Raw genomic sequence first — 18,119 nt, forward strand, 5'->3', positions numbered from 1 at the left:
TCGGGCTCCCTGATTCCTTGTTTTAGATTTCCATATTCCCTACTCAGCCGCCAATTATTTTTTCAGACTCCCAATTCCTTGCTCAAGTTCTGCAACTCCTCTTCAGGACCCTAAACCCCTTCCAAGACCCGCCGGTTCGTTCCCAGGACGCCCAGTTCTCACCACAGACCCTCCAATTCCGTCTCAGGACCTCCCAGCCCCTTTCAGGCCCCCAGCCTCCCTCGGAAACCCCCGCTCCAGCCCGTTCGGCCCGTGGGCCGCGCACCTTGCGCTGCTGCTTCTCCCAGGCCGGGTCCAGCAGCAGGTCCCGGTCCCAGTCGTCCTCCTGGGCCATGTAGTCGCCCATGCTACCCCCGCCGCCGGCGCCATTGCTCCCGCTGCTGGGGCCGTATTGGTACGACTGGTTCGCCGCGTGGTAGTCCACCATTCCGCTGCCTCTCCCGAGCCCGTCCGCTCCCGCCTCTGCTCCCGCCCCTCTGTCCGAGCCGCCGCCGCCGCCGCCGCCGCCGCCGCTTCAGCTGCTTCAGCCCGCCCTCCGCTGACGCCTGCGCACTGCTCGCCGCGCCTGCGCACCGCGACGCCGCCGCCGCCCTCTCTCGCGCGCGCGCCTCCTATGCCAAAAAGCACTGAAACCCCGCCTCGGGGAGCTCGGAGCCTGCGCAGAGTGCACCTCCCTCGGCCCTTCAGCTCATGGACGAGCCGCGCCCCCTCTCCCGCATGAGCGCGCGCGGCCTCTGCGTGTGGGCGGGGCCGGAGCATGGATGATTCGTAAGGCGGGTCTCGACATCAGGCTTGAACCTGCTGAGGCGTGGCGTGTATTCCCATTCAGTAACAGAAATTTAACAAATATTTATTAAGCGCCTACTGTGTGCGTTGCCAGTAAACAAGATAGACACAACTCCCTGGCCTCATGGAACTACCTTCTAGTGAAGGGAGACAATAAACAAAATTTTAAGTACACATATAGTACAAGGGGTAAGTGTTATGGAGAAAAATCAAGCAGAGCTGGAACGTAAACGAAGTACTCAGGGTAGCCTTTGCGGAGAAGGGGAACATTTGAACAAACATCTGAGGGATTCACGAAATGAACATGGGAGTTAATTAGGTAGACTGGAATAGACACTGGCTGACGGGGAAGGTAGAGGATTTTTTGGACCCGTCTATCTTCATTCATTCAACAAACATTTATTGGGCACCTACTGGTGTGCCAGGCCTTGTTTTTGGGTGCTGGCGATATGGTGCTGAGCATGATAAATGTGATTAGTTCTCAAGTGGCTAATATTGGGAGGGGCGCAACAATAAACAGATAAATGACATTGTTACACTGAGGCATGTCAAGTGTAAATATCCAAAGCTGAACTAGCTCCTCATCTTCCTCTCTGACCTGGTCACCTCACAGTCATCCCCATCCCAGTCAATGGCGCCTCCATCCTTCCAGCTGTGCAGCCAACAAAGCGTGCAGTCCTCCTTGGCTCCTCTTTGTCTTCATACCCCACACCCGGTTCTCCAGGAAATTCTGTCAGTTCCATCTTCAGAGTATGTACGGAATCCACCCACTTCCCGTTTCCCCCACGGCCACACCCTGGTCCTGTCCAGCCTCGCCTTGGCTTTGCTTGGACCACTGCAGTAGCTTCCTCACCATCTCTCTGCTCCTCCACTCCCCTCCCAACTCTCGTCGTTCTCACAAGAAGTCAGAAGGAGCCTGTGAACACTCGAGTCAGATCAAGTCCCTCCCTCCCTGCTCAGAACCTTCCTTTGGTGCCACATGTCAAAGTCAAGGAAAGGAGGAAAGGCGGCTGGAGTCTTCCTTGCCCTGGTGCAGCCCAGCCCAGCTTTTGAAATAACCGAGACTCCTGGGGTCTCAGCCAAACCCACAAGGTCTTCCACGTCCTGGTCATCCTGGTCCCCGTTCTTATCCCAGCTCACCTCCCACTCTCCCCCTCCTCTCTGAGCTCCCGCCACACTGCTGGCCTCCTAGCTGTTGCTCCAACACACCAGGCATGCTCCAGCCTCAGGGCCTTTGTATACAGTGATACCTTGTTACCACTGTTTGGAACACTTTCCCCAGATACTGGATCCCCAGGGCTCATAGCCTCCTCTCCTGCAGATCAGCGGAAATATCACCTTGTGAGACCTCCCCTGACCACCTTTTCATAAATAGCATCCCACACCTTCCCAGCTTTATTCTTGCCAGAATACTGATCACCACTTAATATACTACATGACTGGTTTATTTATCATGTTTATTTGTCTCCTTCCCAACAATGTCAGCCCATGAATGGTGAGGCTCTTTTGTTTTGGTCACTGCTGTATCTCTAGCCCCTGAAGCAGTGTCCCGGCACAAGACAGCAGCTTAATAAAGCTTAATAAATCCCAGATGAATGAACAGACTTAAAACCATACTGAAGAATCTGAGGAGGTTTTTTTTTTTTTTTTTTTTTAATTAATTAATTTATTTGGCTGTGTTGGGTCTTCATTTCTGCACGAGGGCTCTCTCTAGTTGCGGCGAGTGGGGGCCACTCTTCATCGCGCTGCGCGGGCCTCTCACTGTCACGGGCTCTCTTGTTGCGGAGCACAGGCTCCAGACGCGCAGGCTCAGCAGCTGTGGCTCACGGGCCCAGTTGCTCCGTGGCATGTGGCATCTTCCCAGACCAGAGCTCGAACCCGTGTCCCCTGCATTGGCAGGCAGATTCTCAAGCACTGCGCCACCAGGGAAGCCCGTGAGGAGGTTTTTTTGTGGGTTTTTTTGTTTGTTTTTTTACTATTTTTTGCCTGAAAAGTTTTGATTTTATTCTAAGTACAGTGGGGACATATAATGAATTTTATTCTAAATGCCATGGTAAGTTAGAAGAGGACTGCAAGCAGGGGTGGGGTCTGATTGAACTGTCCATAGGGTCTCTCTGGCCACACAAGGGGAACAAACTGTAGAAGGTGGAGTGAGTTCAGGGAGCCCAGCGGGGAGGCTGCTGCGATGGTCCTGACGAAGCTGGACAGACAGACAAGAGGGTGAAGGAGGAGAGTGCTGAGGAGGAGAGGCAGTGGGAAAGTGGAGCCTCTAAGACTTAGTGTCATGAATTTGATGGGGGTGGGAGGCAGGGGTGGGAAAGAGCAAAGAATCAAGACTCAAGATGGCTCGAGGTTTTGGACCTAGAGCAACCCTGAGGGGAATGGGTGGGTGTTAGGGAAGGTAAGAGAAGGTAAGGGTTTGACTGAAGCAGAGCCTGACCGACAATACAAAAGGACTGTATTGCGGTCATCTGCTGGGGATGGGGATTAGAAGACACAGCTTCTCCAGGTTATAGGAGCTACCAGGATCTCTCCTCTCCTCTCTCAAAGGCACTAGAAGAGATCCGAGGGCAAGCAAAGGAAGGAGATGATGCCTCGGTGGCAGCCCACTTTCCCAGGTAATGCCATGACCTGGCCAAAGACGTGGGTGTTGGCTGTTTCCAAAGCTGGGCTGGGCTGGGGCTGGGTTGGGGCAAAGCACCCTCTTCCTGCCTAACCTGCGGAACGAGCCCAGGACTCTTGTGCTGGGCTCGCTGGGCAGGGAAAGGCCATTCAAACAATGGGCCACCTGCCCCTCCCTTCGTGCTCCCGGTTGACACTGAGAAACCTCCTAGACCAAGGGCTCAGACATGAAGTGGATGTCCCCAGCCAATGAGGTTTAAATTAAAGGCTCCCTTTAATTGCCAGCTTTGAGGCCACTTCCCAGCAGCCATCCATGGACAGTGCAGTAATAATAGCTACTGTTTATGGAGGGTCAAGGCGCAGCAGGCAAGAAGAGGGGCCAGGGAGAGATCCCTGAGTGAAAGGGTATGGCCAGTGGGCCCTGGCATTAGGTTCACCATTTCTTGGAGTTCTCGAGACTTCAGTCCGAACTTATTAAATGCTGTATCCCATTACTGGGAAATCCCTGGCAGTCTAGTGGTTAGGACTCGGCACTTTCACGGCTGTGGTCCAGGTTCAATCCCTGGTCAGGGAACTAAGATCCCACAAGCCTCATGGTCTAAAAAATAAATCAAACAAATAAATAAACAAATGTTGAATTAAAACAAATAAATGCTGTATCCCATTATTCATGCTACTTAGATGAAACAAAGGAGAGAGGGCTGCATCCTCTCAGGGTAGGAACATGAACAGGTCCTGAGATGTCTAGAGGTGACTGTGGAAGCAGCTGAAACAGCAGCCCTAAGCCCGAGCCACCATGACCGGTGACAGGTTGAGTGCATTCACTCACAGCTATGACTGAAGTGGGTTATCGCCCCAGCTGTAAAACTGAGGCACAGAGGGGTTGACGAACACACCCAAAGGTCACTAGGCTGGTGTTTGAACTCAGTCGTTCTGCAGAGCCGGGCCTCTTAGCGGCTCAAAGGATGATCCTCCTGGAGCAAAAGCAGGGTGGCAAAGCAGGACGAGTTGTGGCTTCCAAAACAGATAAAAGCCATTTCCTCCTCCCCTGCAGGGTGGCCATGGCCCATTGCACCCTACACGAGGGCAAGTGCTACGTGGGTGGGTGGGAGTGTGCCCACCCAGGACGGGTGCCTTTTGCTGACTCACACAACCAAATGGGTGGGTAACAGCATCCCAGTCTCCCCTCCTTCTACCCCCTTTAGAGTTAGCTCTCAATTCCTGAGCTGCAAAAGCACCCTTTGTCCCCAGGGTTTGGGCATGCCCTAGTTCCTGGTTCCTGCTCAGGTCTGATCTCAGGGAAAAGGCCCCCAAGTCAGGGCCCTCAGAGAACGATGGGTGTGGAGGAGGGCTGGGAAGGCTTGCAGCACAGGCTCACCTGCCCTTTCCGTGGGCAGAGTCCACACATACGGTCATTTGCGAATGAGGCGCTCCCTCAGGGGCGCCGTCAGTCTATGTAAAGGGATGGGCATCTAGTGTGGCCTTTGATTTCCTCCATTTTCCCCAGTCACTGTTGTCCCCACTCCCTCCTCCTGCAGGCAACAGGGTCACAGGTGAAGACACCCTCGGCCCGGGCTGTAAGTCTGGAATACCTTATAAAATGCGAATAACCAACCTAAGGTCACTCTGCCAGAATGTCTGAAATACTTTGCAAAATGCAAATAACCAACCCAACTGAGGATCGTGTGACGTGTGCGAGGCCTCCTGGCCACTGTAGGCTGGGACTTGGCATGGGGTAGTGGGGGAACGGCCTGGCCTCAAATCCCAGTTTTCTTATAAAGTCTCACCAAACAGAAGAGTGCTGGGGACTAGTTTGCAACGTTGAGGACAAACTCTTCTGACTCTGAAATTAACGACTCCAGTTTTCTAAGCGCCAAAAACAGGCTACGTCCTGATCTGGGGAATTTACTGGGCAGAGCTCACAGAATCCTGATGATTCTGACAAGGGTGCATTATTATTCTCCCCCTTTCACAGATGAGGAAACTGAGGAACAGAAGGCAACGACACAAAGCCGCTTGAGCAAGCAGCCAGAATCCCCCCATCCCCACCCCAGCCCCACAACTCACCCCTCCAGCCACTGCCTCGGGGCCACTAGTGGCTGCATCTGTGAGGGCCAAGGGCAAAGCTGGTGCCTCTCCCTCACCAGGAACCCAGTGGCCACACCTGTTCACCTAGGTTTTCAGGAGGACAGAAGGGCCCAAGCTGGCCCCAGGTGCAGGGCTGGGCTCCCTACATCCCATTCACACCCTCCTCCTTGCTGACTCACCCACAGCCCAGCCCGTTCACACCCTCCTTGCTGACTCACAGCTCCGTGCCCTCCATCTGTGGCCTGACAGGTCAGGAAGGTGGTGATGGAGGTCAATGCCTGGGTCGGGGCAGGGGAGGAGATCAAAAGAAGCTTGGCTGCTGGTGGGCGTGGGTGTGGGCAGCCAGAACAGAGGTGGCCCCGGCACAGGGCCATGCGAGGCCTGCTCCCCCGGTGGGAGAGGGGCAGTCAGGAAGCCAACAAGAAGATAACAGGGCTAAGAAGTCAACAAGTCTTTATTAAACGCCTACAAAGTTACTGGGAGGAGGCCATGATGCTGGACACACCTGTTGAAAGGGAAGACCGGCGTCAATGTGAGCAGAATGGGAGACGAACCTCCAGCCACCAACCACAGCACCCACGATTGTTTCGGGGCAGACGATCACAAACCCCCTCAGTCACCATCACAAAGGCAGCAGAGTTACAAGTCTGGAGTCTGGAATAAGGAGGCCTAGGTTCAAGTCGCGGCTCCGCCCTGTACCGGGCGCTGGGGTGTGGGGGGGTGTGTGACCTCAAGCTTAAGTCACTGAACATCAGTTTCCCACCTATAAGAACCATCTAGCCTGTGGGATTAAATGACGGCCTTAGAACAATGCCTGTTACTAAGTGTGGCTGCTATCATCGCCACCGTCATAGTAACATTTATTACGTACTGTTTGCAAGGCACTCTGAGCACTGACCTTGCATCTCCTCACTGCACAACCCTTTGCTCCAGCGAGTTCTCTCAGAGAACCCCACCCAGTGGGCACATCTCATTTAGAGTGAGGGTCCACAGCCCCCAAATGTGGAGATGACTGCTCGCTCAATCTTGTTTCTCAACTAAGCAGCAACTTGGTTTGTACTCAGAGGCTACAACGTACCAGTCCGTATCTTTAAAACACCAGAACCACACTCAAGAGGGCAGGGAGGAGACCCAGGGCCTGAGGAAGCAGCCCTACCCCGTCCCCCGGTTCTCTCTCACTCCAAGACATCCGCGCAGCGCAAAGGTGAGAGAGCGCGTGCCGATGGAACAGCAAGTCTGCTCTAGTTGAGCAGCCAGTGGAGTCTGTGTTAGGTAATGTATGCGTGACGGTGACAAGGGTAACATTCACTGAGCTGGGGGACTGGTTCCTTGCTAAGCGGTGCGCGCGGATTGCCTCACTTCACACCCACACCGCCATGAGGTGCCTATCGTGGTGGTGTTCAGTTACTTACAATAATGGCACCTACCTTACGGGGTAAGGTACCCTACCTGAGGACCAATGACTTAAAGGGTGTAAAGAACTACGCAGTGTTTTTTTTTTTTTTTTCAGTATGCGGGCCTCTCACTGTTGTGGCCTCTCCTGTTGCGGAGCACAGGCTCCGGATGCACAGGCTCAGCGGCCATGGCTCACGGGCCCAGCCGCTCCGCGGCACGTGGGATCTTCCCGGACCGGGGCCCGAACCCGTGTCCCCTGCATCGGCAGGCGGACTCTCAACCACTGCGCCACCAGGGAAGCCCAGTGTTTGTTTTAATTATTGGTGCCATCATCCCCACTTTATACGTGAGAAAACCAAGGCACAGAGAGGTAAAAATCTCTTGCCCGAAGTTACACAGCTATGAAATAAAGAACCAAGATCCCACCCAGCTAGCTGGACCGCAGAGCCTGCACTTCCTGGTTGGTGTTCTGCTGCGTTTCAGCAGATGCCGGGGCTGAGGCCCTGAGAGCCCTGGGATCAGCAAAGGTGCGGGGACACCCTGCGAGGCCCCGGGAAGTCTTACTGAGCGCTTCAGGGCAGGATACAATACCCAGAATTCCAGGGGAGGACACCCAGCATCCTCTGCCATCCCTCCCTGGGCGGGCGGCCTGGGACCGAAGAGGTCAGGGGAGCCTGGCAGATGCCAATTTCCTGACCTTGAACCAGAACTTATTTACCTGGGTTCTTTGGGGCCCCAGCCCTGGTCTGTCAAAGGGCACCTCATCAGGCCTACAGCCTGAGGCCTCAGGCCACCACTCACTGTCAAAGTCGATCTTCTCCACGATGTTCTTGGGCTTAATGCTCTCTTCCTGGCTACAGATGAAGATCTGGCCCGACTCATCAGTGCTCCAGCCGTATTTGCTCATCCACACCTTTAGCTGGCTGTCTGCAGGGGACACAGCAGCACAGGGGCTTTGCGCACCCTGATCCCACAGCACCGGGGGGCCAAGGTGTCCTCCTTCCCTGCCTTCAGCCGACCTGGTCTGCTGCCGGCCCGGTGCTTCTATAGTTCATTCTCCGAACAGCAGCCAGAGGGAGCCTTTTAGCTTTCTCATCCTTCCCATTACAGGGCTTTTGCCTTACCCTCCTTTCATTTTCTATTTACCTCTCCCAGTTCGAAGCTCGGCTCCTAATGACAGCAGTGTACTTACTTATCTGCCCTCCCCCACAATCTACACGAAATGGCTTCAAAATTAGGATGTCATCATTACCGCTAACAATAAGCTTATGGCACCAGGTTTAAGCATTTCTTTGCAACTCTTTTTTGCCTTTAGAAAATATGCCTGTAAGGTTGCCCAGCCAGAGAAGTGTTCTGTTCCTTGAAATAACTCTTTTCTGCATGACTATTATTCATCTGTTTCTTTTTACATTCAATTCTGAGGGTTGTTTCATCCCCTTTTGATTTAATTTCACTTTTAAATATGTAAAACATCTATCCGAGGTAAAGCACTTAGTACAGTGCCTGACGCAAAGTGCCCACTAAAAGTTAGCTTCCACTGAAAACAAACATCCCACAATAAACCCACCTGGCTCAAAATGCAAAACTATCCAAGGCGGTACTCAGAGAAATCTCTCCTCCAACTCACCACTCTCCTCCCTGTTCTCACTTTCGGCCCCCAGGGAGTAAACATTTTCCTTAGTTCTTTTATTTTTCCTTCTTGCGTTTCTTTTTGCAAAATGAGCAAATACACACACATTTTTTTGTTCTTTTTGGAGGGATCTTTAAAAACTTAAATCCGATCATGTCCATCTCTGCTCAGACCCTCCAGTGTCTCCATCTCACTAAGGGTAAAGGACAAAGTCCTCAGGCAGGAGGCCCCCAAGTATCTGAAGCCCCTCCCACCACCACCTCTCTGCCCTCAGCTCCGCCCCCTCGCTCACCCAGCTCCAGCCTAGGGCTTCCTGGCTGCTCTGCGAGCACACAGGATCCTCACATCTGCTCTGCCGTCAGGCTGCCCTGCACCTTCTCACCTCCATGTGCCTCCTGTCCCCCCCCGCCCCTCGCCCGCCCCAGCCCTCTCTAGGGACTGTCACGCATGAATTCCCACTGGACATGTACATCTTCATTTGTCATCTGCTTTGCCAACTCCACGAGAACGAATCTGAGTCATTCTGTGCTGTTCACTGCCGTGGCCCCAGGGCCTTGAACACAGAGGACGCATCGAATTAATTTATGCAGAATAAGTGAATGAACGCCATAGGATCCCCGCCAAGGAAGGGAACACTTTATACTAATTCCTTATTCCCTCCCTGGGGCCTTCAATAATGACCTGGTGAGGCAGGGGTGGGCCCATCTGAGAAGCTGGCCGAGGCCCACCACCCTCCTCGCTCCCAACCTCCTAAACGGGCACTAGGGACCCAGAGGGGCCTTACCTGTCAGATCCCCGAGCATCTCGGCCAGCAGCCAGCGATCAATGTGCTGATAAGTAATGCCCACAACATGGCAGATGACTGCGGAAATTAGGGACAAAGATGATGGAGGGCCACCCCCAGGACCCCGCTGACACTCCCTCCCCCGCAGCAGGGAGCCCAAGCTCAGAGAGGGACTTACATTTTCGGACAGAGTCTTCAAAGCCAGTTATACCTTCCAAGAGGTCCATGTTTTCATCCAGGGCTTGCTGTGAGGGGATTTACAATGTTGAAATAACACTAACAGCAATAATGTCGAGAATATCAACACTGACAATAACAGAAGTGAACACCCCAGCATTCACCCCACATGCGAGCCCTTCTTCTGTGTGCAAGCGTATGATGGAACAGTTGCTGGTTTCTTGCCCATTTTATTTTTTTCTCCAGCTGCACCGCGCGGCATGTGGGATCTTAGTTCCCTGACCAGGGTTCGAACCCGCACCCCCTGTAGTGGAAGTACAGAGTCTTAACCACTGGACCGCCAGGGAAGTCCCTTGCCCATTTTATGTATCTTTTTTTTTTTTTTTTTTTGCGGTATGCGGGCCTCTCACTGCTGTGGCCCCTCCCATTGCGGAGCACAGGCTCCAGACGCACAGGCTCAGCGGCCACGGCCTACGGGCCCAGTCGCTCCGCGGCATGTGGGATCCTCCCGGACGGGGGCACGAACCCGTGTCTCCTGCACCGGCAGGTGGACTCTCAACCACTGCGCCACCAGGGAAGCCCCCTTGCCCATTTTAGAGATGAGGAGATCAAAGCTCAGAGCAGCTAAGTGATTTGTCCAAAGTCACAGAGCTGGGGTTTGAACCTGGCAGGCAGAAACCACAGTGCCAAGAGAGGAGACAGATACAGATTAGCGACCTACACTCCCCCACCTCCTCTTGGCTCCCATCTCCGAAAAAAGGGCAACGGTCCTACCACAGCCCACAAGGCCCCCCAGGATCTGCCTGCCACCTCCTCCCACTCACCCCCTCACTCCAGCCACAGGGGCTCCTCGCTGCCCCTTAGAAATTCCAGACACCCGCCCACCTCAAGGTCTCTGCGCTGGCTGCCTTGGGGGCTGGAACTCTCCTCCCCCACGGCTACCACTCCCACCTCCTTCAGGCCTCTGCTCAAATGCCACCTTCCCAGCCAGGGAGCCCCCCAACATCAGTGAGAGAAATGAGGAACCTGCAAGGACAACGGGAAGGAGCAGCCGGTGCAGCGGGAGGAAAGCCAGGAGAGCGGCTGTCCCGGAGGCCAAGAGATGCTGGCCTGGCAGCTGAGCCGGGGCCTGCGAACTTCCCACCGGACCTAGCAATGGGGACGTCACTGTGGGTCTCAGCAAGAGTGGATCCACGGCCTGCACGTGGGTTGGGGGGGGCAGAGGCTTGGTCATAAAAGCCTGAATGCAGTGAATGGCGTGAGTTCAAGCGAGCAGGGGGAGAAGGGGAGGCTGAGCACAGGTAACCTGGCCCAGGGGCGGGCCGACCGACAGTCCCGATCCACCCGAGACTGAGGGTTTCCTGGGATGTGAGGCTTTCAGCTTGAAAACCAGGAAAGCCCTGGGCAAAGTGGGCCAGCCAGTGCCCCAGCCGGCAGCATGGCTGGAAGGGGAGCAGAGGAGGCGGGTGGGAGGCAGAGCCGGTGGGGAGTGTGGGGTCCAGGGAGCATTCTCCTTCTTGGGCTAGAGCTCACTGCGGGGTGGGCGTGTTCCGTGGTGACAGAAACAGTGAGGCAGGACCAAGTCTGCTGCTATCAGAGACTGGGGAGAATGGCAGGGGTGATACTGCTGAGTAGGCCGGAGGGAAGGGGGTCGGTGCACCGGAGCGCGGGTGCCTGCGACGGGAGGAGGGACAGGTCGCCCACGAAAACAGAAAAGTGCTCGGTCAGCTGCCGGCAGACGTCTGGCCAGGGGCAGGAAGTTCTGCTTTGGCTGCTTCTATTTTCCCACGAAATGCAAAGCCCAGTCGTAAGCTGAGGTGGGGAGAGAGTGGTGGTGGTGGGCCGCTGGGAAGAGCTGTCCGGGCGAGGGGGAGGGAAGCAAGGCCCCAGGCCAGGAGGAGCTGAGAAGCGGGTGTGGGTCGCTCGCTGGGTCTTCTCCAGCCTGGAGCGTCCCCTCAGACACACAGGTGTCGGGGGGAGGAGCGCGCGACTTGTGCCGAAGGAGGAAGCAGAACAGAGGGCTGGGGCTGCTGGTCAGGCCCGAGAAGGTCGGGTCGGAGACTTGACCTCATGGGGGCGAGCTGGGAAGCGAGGAGGAAGTGGTCGGAGGGTGGAAACGTTTGACACTCATGGGCAGAGGAGGAGGCAGTCACTGGTGAACAGGCCGGTGGCTCCCAGCCTTAGCCGGCGATCGGAATCACCAAGGATAAGTGTTCAAAATCCCTGAGCCTAGACCACACCCGGACCAATGACGTCAGATCCTGTGAAGGCAGGATTCACGTGTTAGTATTTGTTCTTTTAATTCCTCAGGGGTCCAATGTGCTGAGAATTGGTCTAGGATGTGACTGGGAGTGAGGGGCTCGGGACACGGGGAGGACAAGAAATCGAGAAACTGAGAAGTCAGGGTGGTGGAAGGATCACGGATCTGCCCTTTCAAGTATCTAAGAATAAAGACAGGAGTGGTAAAGAGTGGCAGCGAGCTACGTGCTTCACAAAAATGAGGAGCAGTCACGGGGGGCGGGCAGCGGGGTGCTGATAGCAACAGAGTGGGGCAGGAAGTGCTACCACAGGCTCTTCCGGTCTGGGGGCTGGGGGAGGGGAGATGGGTCTGGGAGGGGCAGTGAGAAGCTAGGAAGCCACCTGGCCTCCCACTTGGGAAGCTGCAGGAGAGGGAGGCCAGGCTCAGTTAGAACAAGAAAAGTGGGGAAGAGTATTTAGAGGACGGAGTACTTTTACTGGAAGAACGTGGGGGGCGGGGAGAGGGGGAGGGAGAGGGGGAGGTGGGCGGCGGGGAGAGAGAGCGCGAGCACGCTCCTGAGCTTTGCAGGCAGAGGAGAGGACCTGGCAGTCCTGGCTCCGGGTGAGGATGACCATTCCATGTGACCACACATGCAACGCTCTGAGCACAGGGCCCACTGCCACGGAGGCGGCCAACACACGTGCACGGCCGTGACTTTCAGCAGCCTTTTCCGCGCGGCCCAGCCACCACCCTGCCCACGGACCCAAGGGAAGTTACCCAGAAGGCCTGGAAGTGGCATGTCTCCAGCAAGTCTCCAAGGTACAAAATCTGCCGGATGGGCCGTTCTTCTTGCTGGGAGGAAGCGTTAAGGGCAAAAGGCCTTGAAGCCCGAGGAGGCTGCTGCTGACCCGAGACCAGCCCGCCCACCTTCTGTGCACCGCAGCACGCTCGCAACGGCAAAAGTGAGAAACACCCTAATGACCCAGCGATGGGGACAATTCAAGTGTGGCCGCTGCACACACTGAGATCGTGTCACTTATACAAGTGACACGGAGAAAGCGACGAGACACACCGTGATAAGAAAAGAGCAAGATGCGGAACGATGTGTGTAACAGCCCGCCATCTGGGTGGGGAGGAATACGTGTCTACAAACACCTGTACTTGGGTACCTGTAGGGTATCTGTGGAAAGGCAGCCAAGAACTGCAAACAACTGCTGTCTTCGGGGAGGGGGGTAGGTGGCTGTGGGATAGGGAGGGAGGAAGCCTTTTCACTGTACACTTTGTTGTACTTTGAACAGTGGACAACGTGCCTTTTTTAAGCCACCGGAACAGACCTCTGGGGAAGGTGGACAGTTTCTCAGACGGCAGGTGCTCCCATGGACACACCTAGCAGAGCAGGTTCAATGAGGAAGACACGTCTCAGCCCCGCCGCCAGTGAGCAGGCCAGTTCATTGATTTTTCACTCACTATTTCTTCACTGAAGACCAGCACTGTGCCAGGCCCCGAGGTTACACACAATGAAGTTCAGCTGACAATCTACCTCTTCATGGCTCCTGCCTTTTACCTGGTGGTCTTTACTCAGCTAGGAAGCCTCATGGGAATCTTTCTAAAGCATAAATCTACCCAGATCACTCTGCAGCCTGAAAGCCTTCTACGGCTCCCCGGTGCCCTTTTTGAGTTCGACCAATTCTGTGGCGCAGCTATGCCAAACTTCCTCTACTGCCTCTGAAAAACAGCACTGAGCTCTTTTCCTCCTCCTTTCCCTACATACGATTCCCTCCGCCTGGGTGACCCTTCCCTACCGCTTCACCTAATTCCCCATCTTTCATATGTTCCCTCCTCCAGTAAGCTTTCCTGGCATCCAGGCAGGTTCAGGTGCCTCTTGCCCTCTAACCCCAAGCCCTGACTATTTCAGGCTGTCACCGACAGGACAGGTCTCCCCCGCTGGACTGTGAGCTCCGTGAGGGCAGGGGGCCAGGCCTTCCTCAGCCTCCACGGTGCTCCAGTCCCAGCCAGCACCGGGCCAAGCTCAGAGCTCAGTGTCTGTGGCTGAACGCAGACCACTTGCCCATGAATTCGGCTACCCTGCCCCGGCCCCTCCCACGCACCCAGCCCGGGAAATGGGGAGGATACATGGGCCTGGTCGATCATGCACTTGCACAGCGTGAAGTCGGTGTGCGGCAGGTTGGTGAGGGCCTTTAGCAGGATCTGGGCGGTGACTGTGGTCTGGAAGAAGGCTGGGTTGAACTGGTACCTGAGAAGGGGAACAAGGGACAAGGCATCAGTGTTGTCTCCAGGCCCCTGGGCCTCACCAGGTGCCAGACAGGCTGCCCACTGCTTCGGCCCAGAGTCTGGGAGCTGGACGTGCCTGGGCTCCGATCCCAACCACCCCACTCTCTGGCTGTGTGACCTTAACCTCCCTGACCCTACTTTCCTGCTCCGTAGATGGGGACAGTTAATCCTCACAACCATGCAGTAAGGCAGACAGTGTTGAGTGATTCACAAACAAATGAGTACATAAGAGGCTGTCGGCAGTACTTGTCAAGGCTCTGGAGCCAACTGCCTGGGTTTAAACTGCACTGCTGAGCGACTGTGGACTACTTATTTTATGTATTTATTTGTTTGTTTGGTGGGGACTAGCGGACTACTTATTTTAAATGCTCTGTGCATCAGTTTCCTCCCTTGCAAGAGGGGACAATAACAACCATATCCAGCTCTCAAGGGCAACTGAGCTCACAATTAACTCACATCTAAGTGAGTTAATACACACAAAGCTTACAGCACAGCAGCTGTCACGTGGGGAGCGCTCACTAAGAAGCTGTTATCACCAATAACAACCCACACAACCTCACAGATACAAGTGTTGTTATCTCCATTTTATTGACGGCAAAACCGAGGCCATGCAAGCTATAAAAATTACACAGCTGGTGGTATGTCAATAAAGCAGTGAGGAGGAAAAACCCAAACGCCCACTAACAGGAGAACAGGACATTAAAACACAGACACACATGGAACACTATACAGCAATGACAACAAACAAACTGAAGCCACACAGAAAAAGGATGGAGCTCACAAACCCAGGGCCAAGCAGAAGATGCCAGACGCAGAAGAGCTCCAGCTGTACAATTACACTTACGTCAAGGTCAAAGCAGGCAAACCTGAACTAAGCTAATCAGGATGCGTGTGTATGCGTGCGTGTGTACGTGCACACGCAGTAAATTCACATAAAGCCAGGCCATGAGAGCATACCACGAGAGTGGCTACCAGGGTCAGGGTGGTTGGCACAAAGCGTACGGGGCAAAGGACCAGGGGCGCTGGCAACACTGTTTTTCAATTTGGATGGTGATTACATAGGTGTTCATTTATAACTGCTTGTTAAACTATACATTCGTTTTATGTACTAGCCTGTATGTGTGGGTGTTTTTAAAAGCCATCCCTCCTCCAGCCCCAACTTCTCAGGCTTCCTAGTCTTGCACATTAAGAGAAACCACATCCTATCCAGAATATCAATATATAAAGAGCTCATACAACTCAATACCAACAAACAACCCTATTAAAAAATGGGCAGAAGACCTGAATAGACGTTTTTCCAAAGAAGACATACAGATGGCCAACAGGCACACGAAGAGATGCTCAACACTGCTAATCATCAGGAAAATGCAAATCAAAACCACAATGAGATATCACTTCACATCTGTCAAAATGGCTATCATCAAAAAAAACAAGTAACAAAGCATTGGCGAGGATGTGGAGAAGAGAGAACTCTCGTAGGTTGTTAGCGTGATGTAAATTGGTGCAGTCACTATGGAAAACAGTATGGAGCTTCCCCCCAAAATTAAAAATAGAACTACCATACGATCCAGCAATTCCACTCCTGGGTATATATCTGAAGAAAATAAAAACACTAATTCGAAAGATACGTGCACCCCAATGTTCAGAGCAGCACCATTTACAATAGCCAAGATCTGGAAGCAACCTAAGTGTCCATCAGCAGACGAATGGATAAAGAAAATGTGGTACATATAAACACATACACACAACGGAATATTACTCATCCACCTTTTAAAAAAATGGAAATTTGCCATTTGCAACAACATGGATGGACCTAGAGGATATCATGCTTAGTGATGTAAGTCAGACAAGGAAAGGCAAATACCATATGTTTTCACTTCTAAGTGGAATCTAAAAAATAAAACAAACGAATGAATACAACAAAACAGACTCATAGGTACAGAGAACAAGCTAGTGGTTAACAGAGGGGAGTGGGGTCGGGGAGTGGCAAGACAGAGGAAGATAGGGGATTAAGAGGTACAAACTACAATGTATAAAATAAATAAGATACAAGGATGTAATGTACAACACAGAGAATACAACCAATATTTTATAGTAACTTTAAATGGAGCATAATCTATAAAAATATCCAAACACTATGTTGTACACCTGAAACTAATACAACGTTGTAAATCAACTATACTTCAATTTCGAAAAAGAGAGAGAAGCCACATCCTGCAGGCTACCCCCAACTCCCACCCCACCCAGTGCTGGGAGTGCTGGCTACTGGCATGGGGGTGGGAATGGAGACAGACACTCACAGTTTCAGGACAGCCAGGTTGGCTTCCAGATCATAGGCATTCTCCTTGGCTTGTGTCTCCACATAGCGCTCCAGGGTGGCCAGATTCTCAGGATTGTACCTAGAGTAGAGGAGAAACAAGATGGGTAAGCAAAGAGGAGACAAGAGCTGAGGCCCGTCACTCTATGGAACCCGGTGGGGGGTGGAGGGCACTGTAGCCTGCTCCTCCCTCTTCCTTTCTTCCCTCCCTCTACATCTGTCACTGGCCATTTGCTCTACTCAAATAGTGAATCAGCTCTATAACCTCTACTGAAGCTTATCCACATCCCAGATCTAAGCCTAAGCTCTAAACCCCGTCAGAACCCTGGGGTCTCTTCTAGGATGCCTCCTCAACCTCTCAGCCAACCAGCCCTTGCAGCCTGTATACCTGGCCCGTCGGACATCTTTGCCACCCACCACTTCCTTCTGTCCCCAAACCCCACTGTGGTCTAGCCCCATCCTCTCCTGCCTAGCTTCCCTCATCCCAGCCCAGACCAATCTACCTGTGCTTCCCCCATCACCGCTCCGACCACTCCTGGCTATCACTGTCTATTGTCTAGTCTGCTTGGACTCTGAACTAGGAACTGCATGAAAGCACGGCCTTTGGCTGTTTTTGGTCACCTCTGGTCCGCAGCATTGCCCAGAACTGACCGAGTAGATTTTAGTAAACATGTGTTCAATGAATGACATGAGGCAAAATAGGGGACGCGATAAAGAGGCACTGAGAGACACAGTGAGACTGACGAACAGAGGGAGGAAACTGAGGGGCTGATAGAGCGAAAGCTGAGGAACAGAGAGGGCGGGCTTAAAGCAATTAAAGAGGGGGAGACTGGGCGGTAGGCAAGGCTACCTCCTGCCTTTAGGCCTTTACAGTGCTTTCCTTAAACATGTCCTCCAGGATGACTGAAAAATCCCACCCCTTGCTGTCTCCAGAAAACCCTCGCCTACACCCCTCTTGGCCAGAAGCACTCCCTTCGACCAGGCTCAGACCTGTCGATCCCCTTCAGCAACTTGCCCACGTTCGCTCTCATCTGCTCGAACATCGCCATGACTGCTGTCGCCTCCCACACCAGGGTTGCAGCCGAAGTCCCTGCCGGCACCGCGTCCTCGAGAACTGGAAGAGGAAGAGCTGGTGGAAACGGAAACTACGTCTTCGTTTTCTCTCCAGCCCGAGTGGCGGTGAAGGTGGGGGGAAGCTCTGGAGGCTACTGCCACGCTTTCCGGCTGCCACGTGACTTCCCAGCAGCGCGGTTAGCGCGTGCGCACTCGCTCTACCCGAGCAGAAACAACGGCGCGAGAAAAAGACCTAGTCTAGCCCAGTGCGCAGGCGCCTCTAGAGGCAAGGAGGCGGGGCTAAGCTTTTCCGGGTCTCGCGTATCCAGTTCCAGTCCTTGGGAAGTGCGCGGGAACTGCCATTGAAGGAGAGTGTTTCCTGGCGGCTTGCACTCACGTCGCATTGCGCGCGGCCGTGAACTCAAAACTGTGTTGGAATGCACCTGTTAGATAGATTCCTTGTGGGCCGTGGCCAAGTCCCGAGGAAGGTGCTCTCTGAGGTCCCTTTTTGGCCCAGGCCTCGGCCCCTGAGGCAGGATCCTGAGCTCCTCGCACTCCATTCTAACGCCGGGGGTAGCAGCCCGCAAAGCCGTTGTTCTCTGCCCGGCAGGGGCGGGGTGAGGGGGTTCCTGGACCCCTCCGGCTCGTTCTGGGGTGAAAGCGAGTGCCCCGTGTGTGCCGTCATGAGATGTGTGAACAGATCCTGCGCACTGCAGGCATGAATACACATGCATGT

At 53.9% G+C, this 18,119-nt stretch overlaps 2 protein-coding genes across 10 annotated transcripts in view; both read right to left on the reverse strand.

Moving 5' to 3' along the window:
- Positions 1 to 571, reverse strand: part of ACTN4 (actinin alpha 4) — a 71,792-nt gene extending 71,221 nt beyond the window's left edge. For 6 of the 7 annotated variants that reach the window (XM_059044996.2, XM_067018225.1, XM_059044995.2 and 3 more), the window contains exon 1: positions 266 to 554. In XM_059044996.2, coding sequence (XP_058900979.1) covers positions 266 to 427 — 162 coding nt within the window. In that variant the 5' untranslated portion in view covers positions 428 to 554. Of the gene's footprint in view, positions 1 to 265 lie in introns of all 7 variants that reach the window. The other variant, XM_059044993.2, reaches the window with a different exon arrangement.
- A 5,361-nt stretch (positions 572 to 5,932) lies between these two features.
- On the reverse strand, positions 5,933 to 17,568 carry EIF3K (eukaryotic translation initiation factor 3 subunit K). Of its 3 annotated transcripts, none has more exons than XR_010837619.1 (8): positions 17,321 to 17,506; positions 16,314 to 16,412; positions 13,855 to 13,975; positions 12,499 to 12,573; positions 9,484 to 9,550; positions 9,306 to 9,383; positions 7,184 to 7,818; positions 5,933 to 6,977 (listed from the first exon to the last, which is right to left on the reverse strand). XR_010837619.1 is itself a non-coding variant. In XM_059045085.2 (8 exons), the coding sequence occupies exons 1-8, from the start codon at positions 17,377 to 17,379 to the stop codon at positions 5,970 to 5,972; spliced, it is 657 nt and encodes a 218-aa protein (XP_058901068.1). In that variant the 5' UTR covers positions 17,380 to 17,568; the 3' UTR covers positions 5,933 to 5,969. The 3 variants fall into 3 exon arrangements, 2 of the variants coding, with proteins under 2 accessions (XP_058901068.1, XP_066874313.1); XM_059045085.2 differs by having other exon boundaries at positions 5,933 to 6,001; positions 7,693 to 7,818; positions 17,321 to 17,568; XM_067018212.1 differs by having other exon boundaries at positions 5,933 to 6,150; positions 7,693 to 7,818.
- Positions 17,569 to 18,119: the final 551 nt, after the last annotated feature.

This window comes from Kogia breviceps, chromosome 18, assembly GCF_026419965.1.
Source record: "Kogia breviceps isolate mKogBre1 chromosome 18, mKogBre1 haplotype 1, whole genome shotgun sequence".
NCBI classification, from domain to species: Eukaryota; Metazoa; Chordata; class Mammalia; order Artiodactyla; family Physeteridae; genus Kogia; species Kogia breviceps.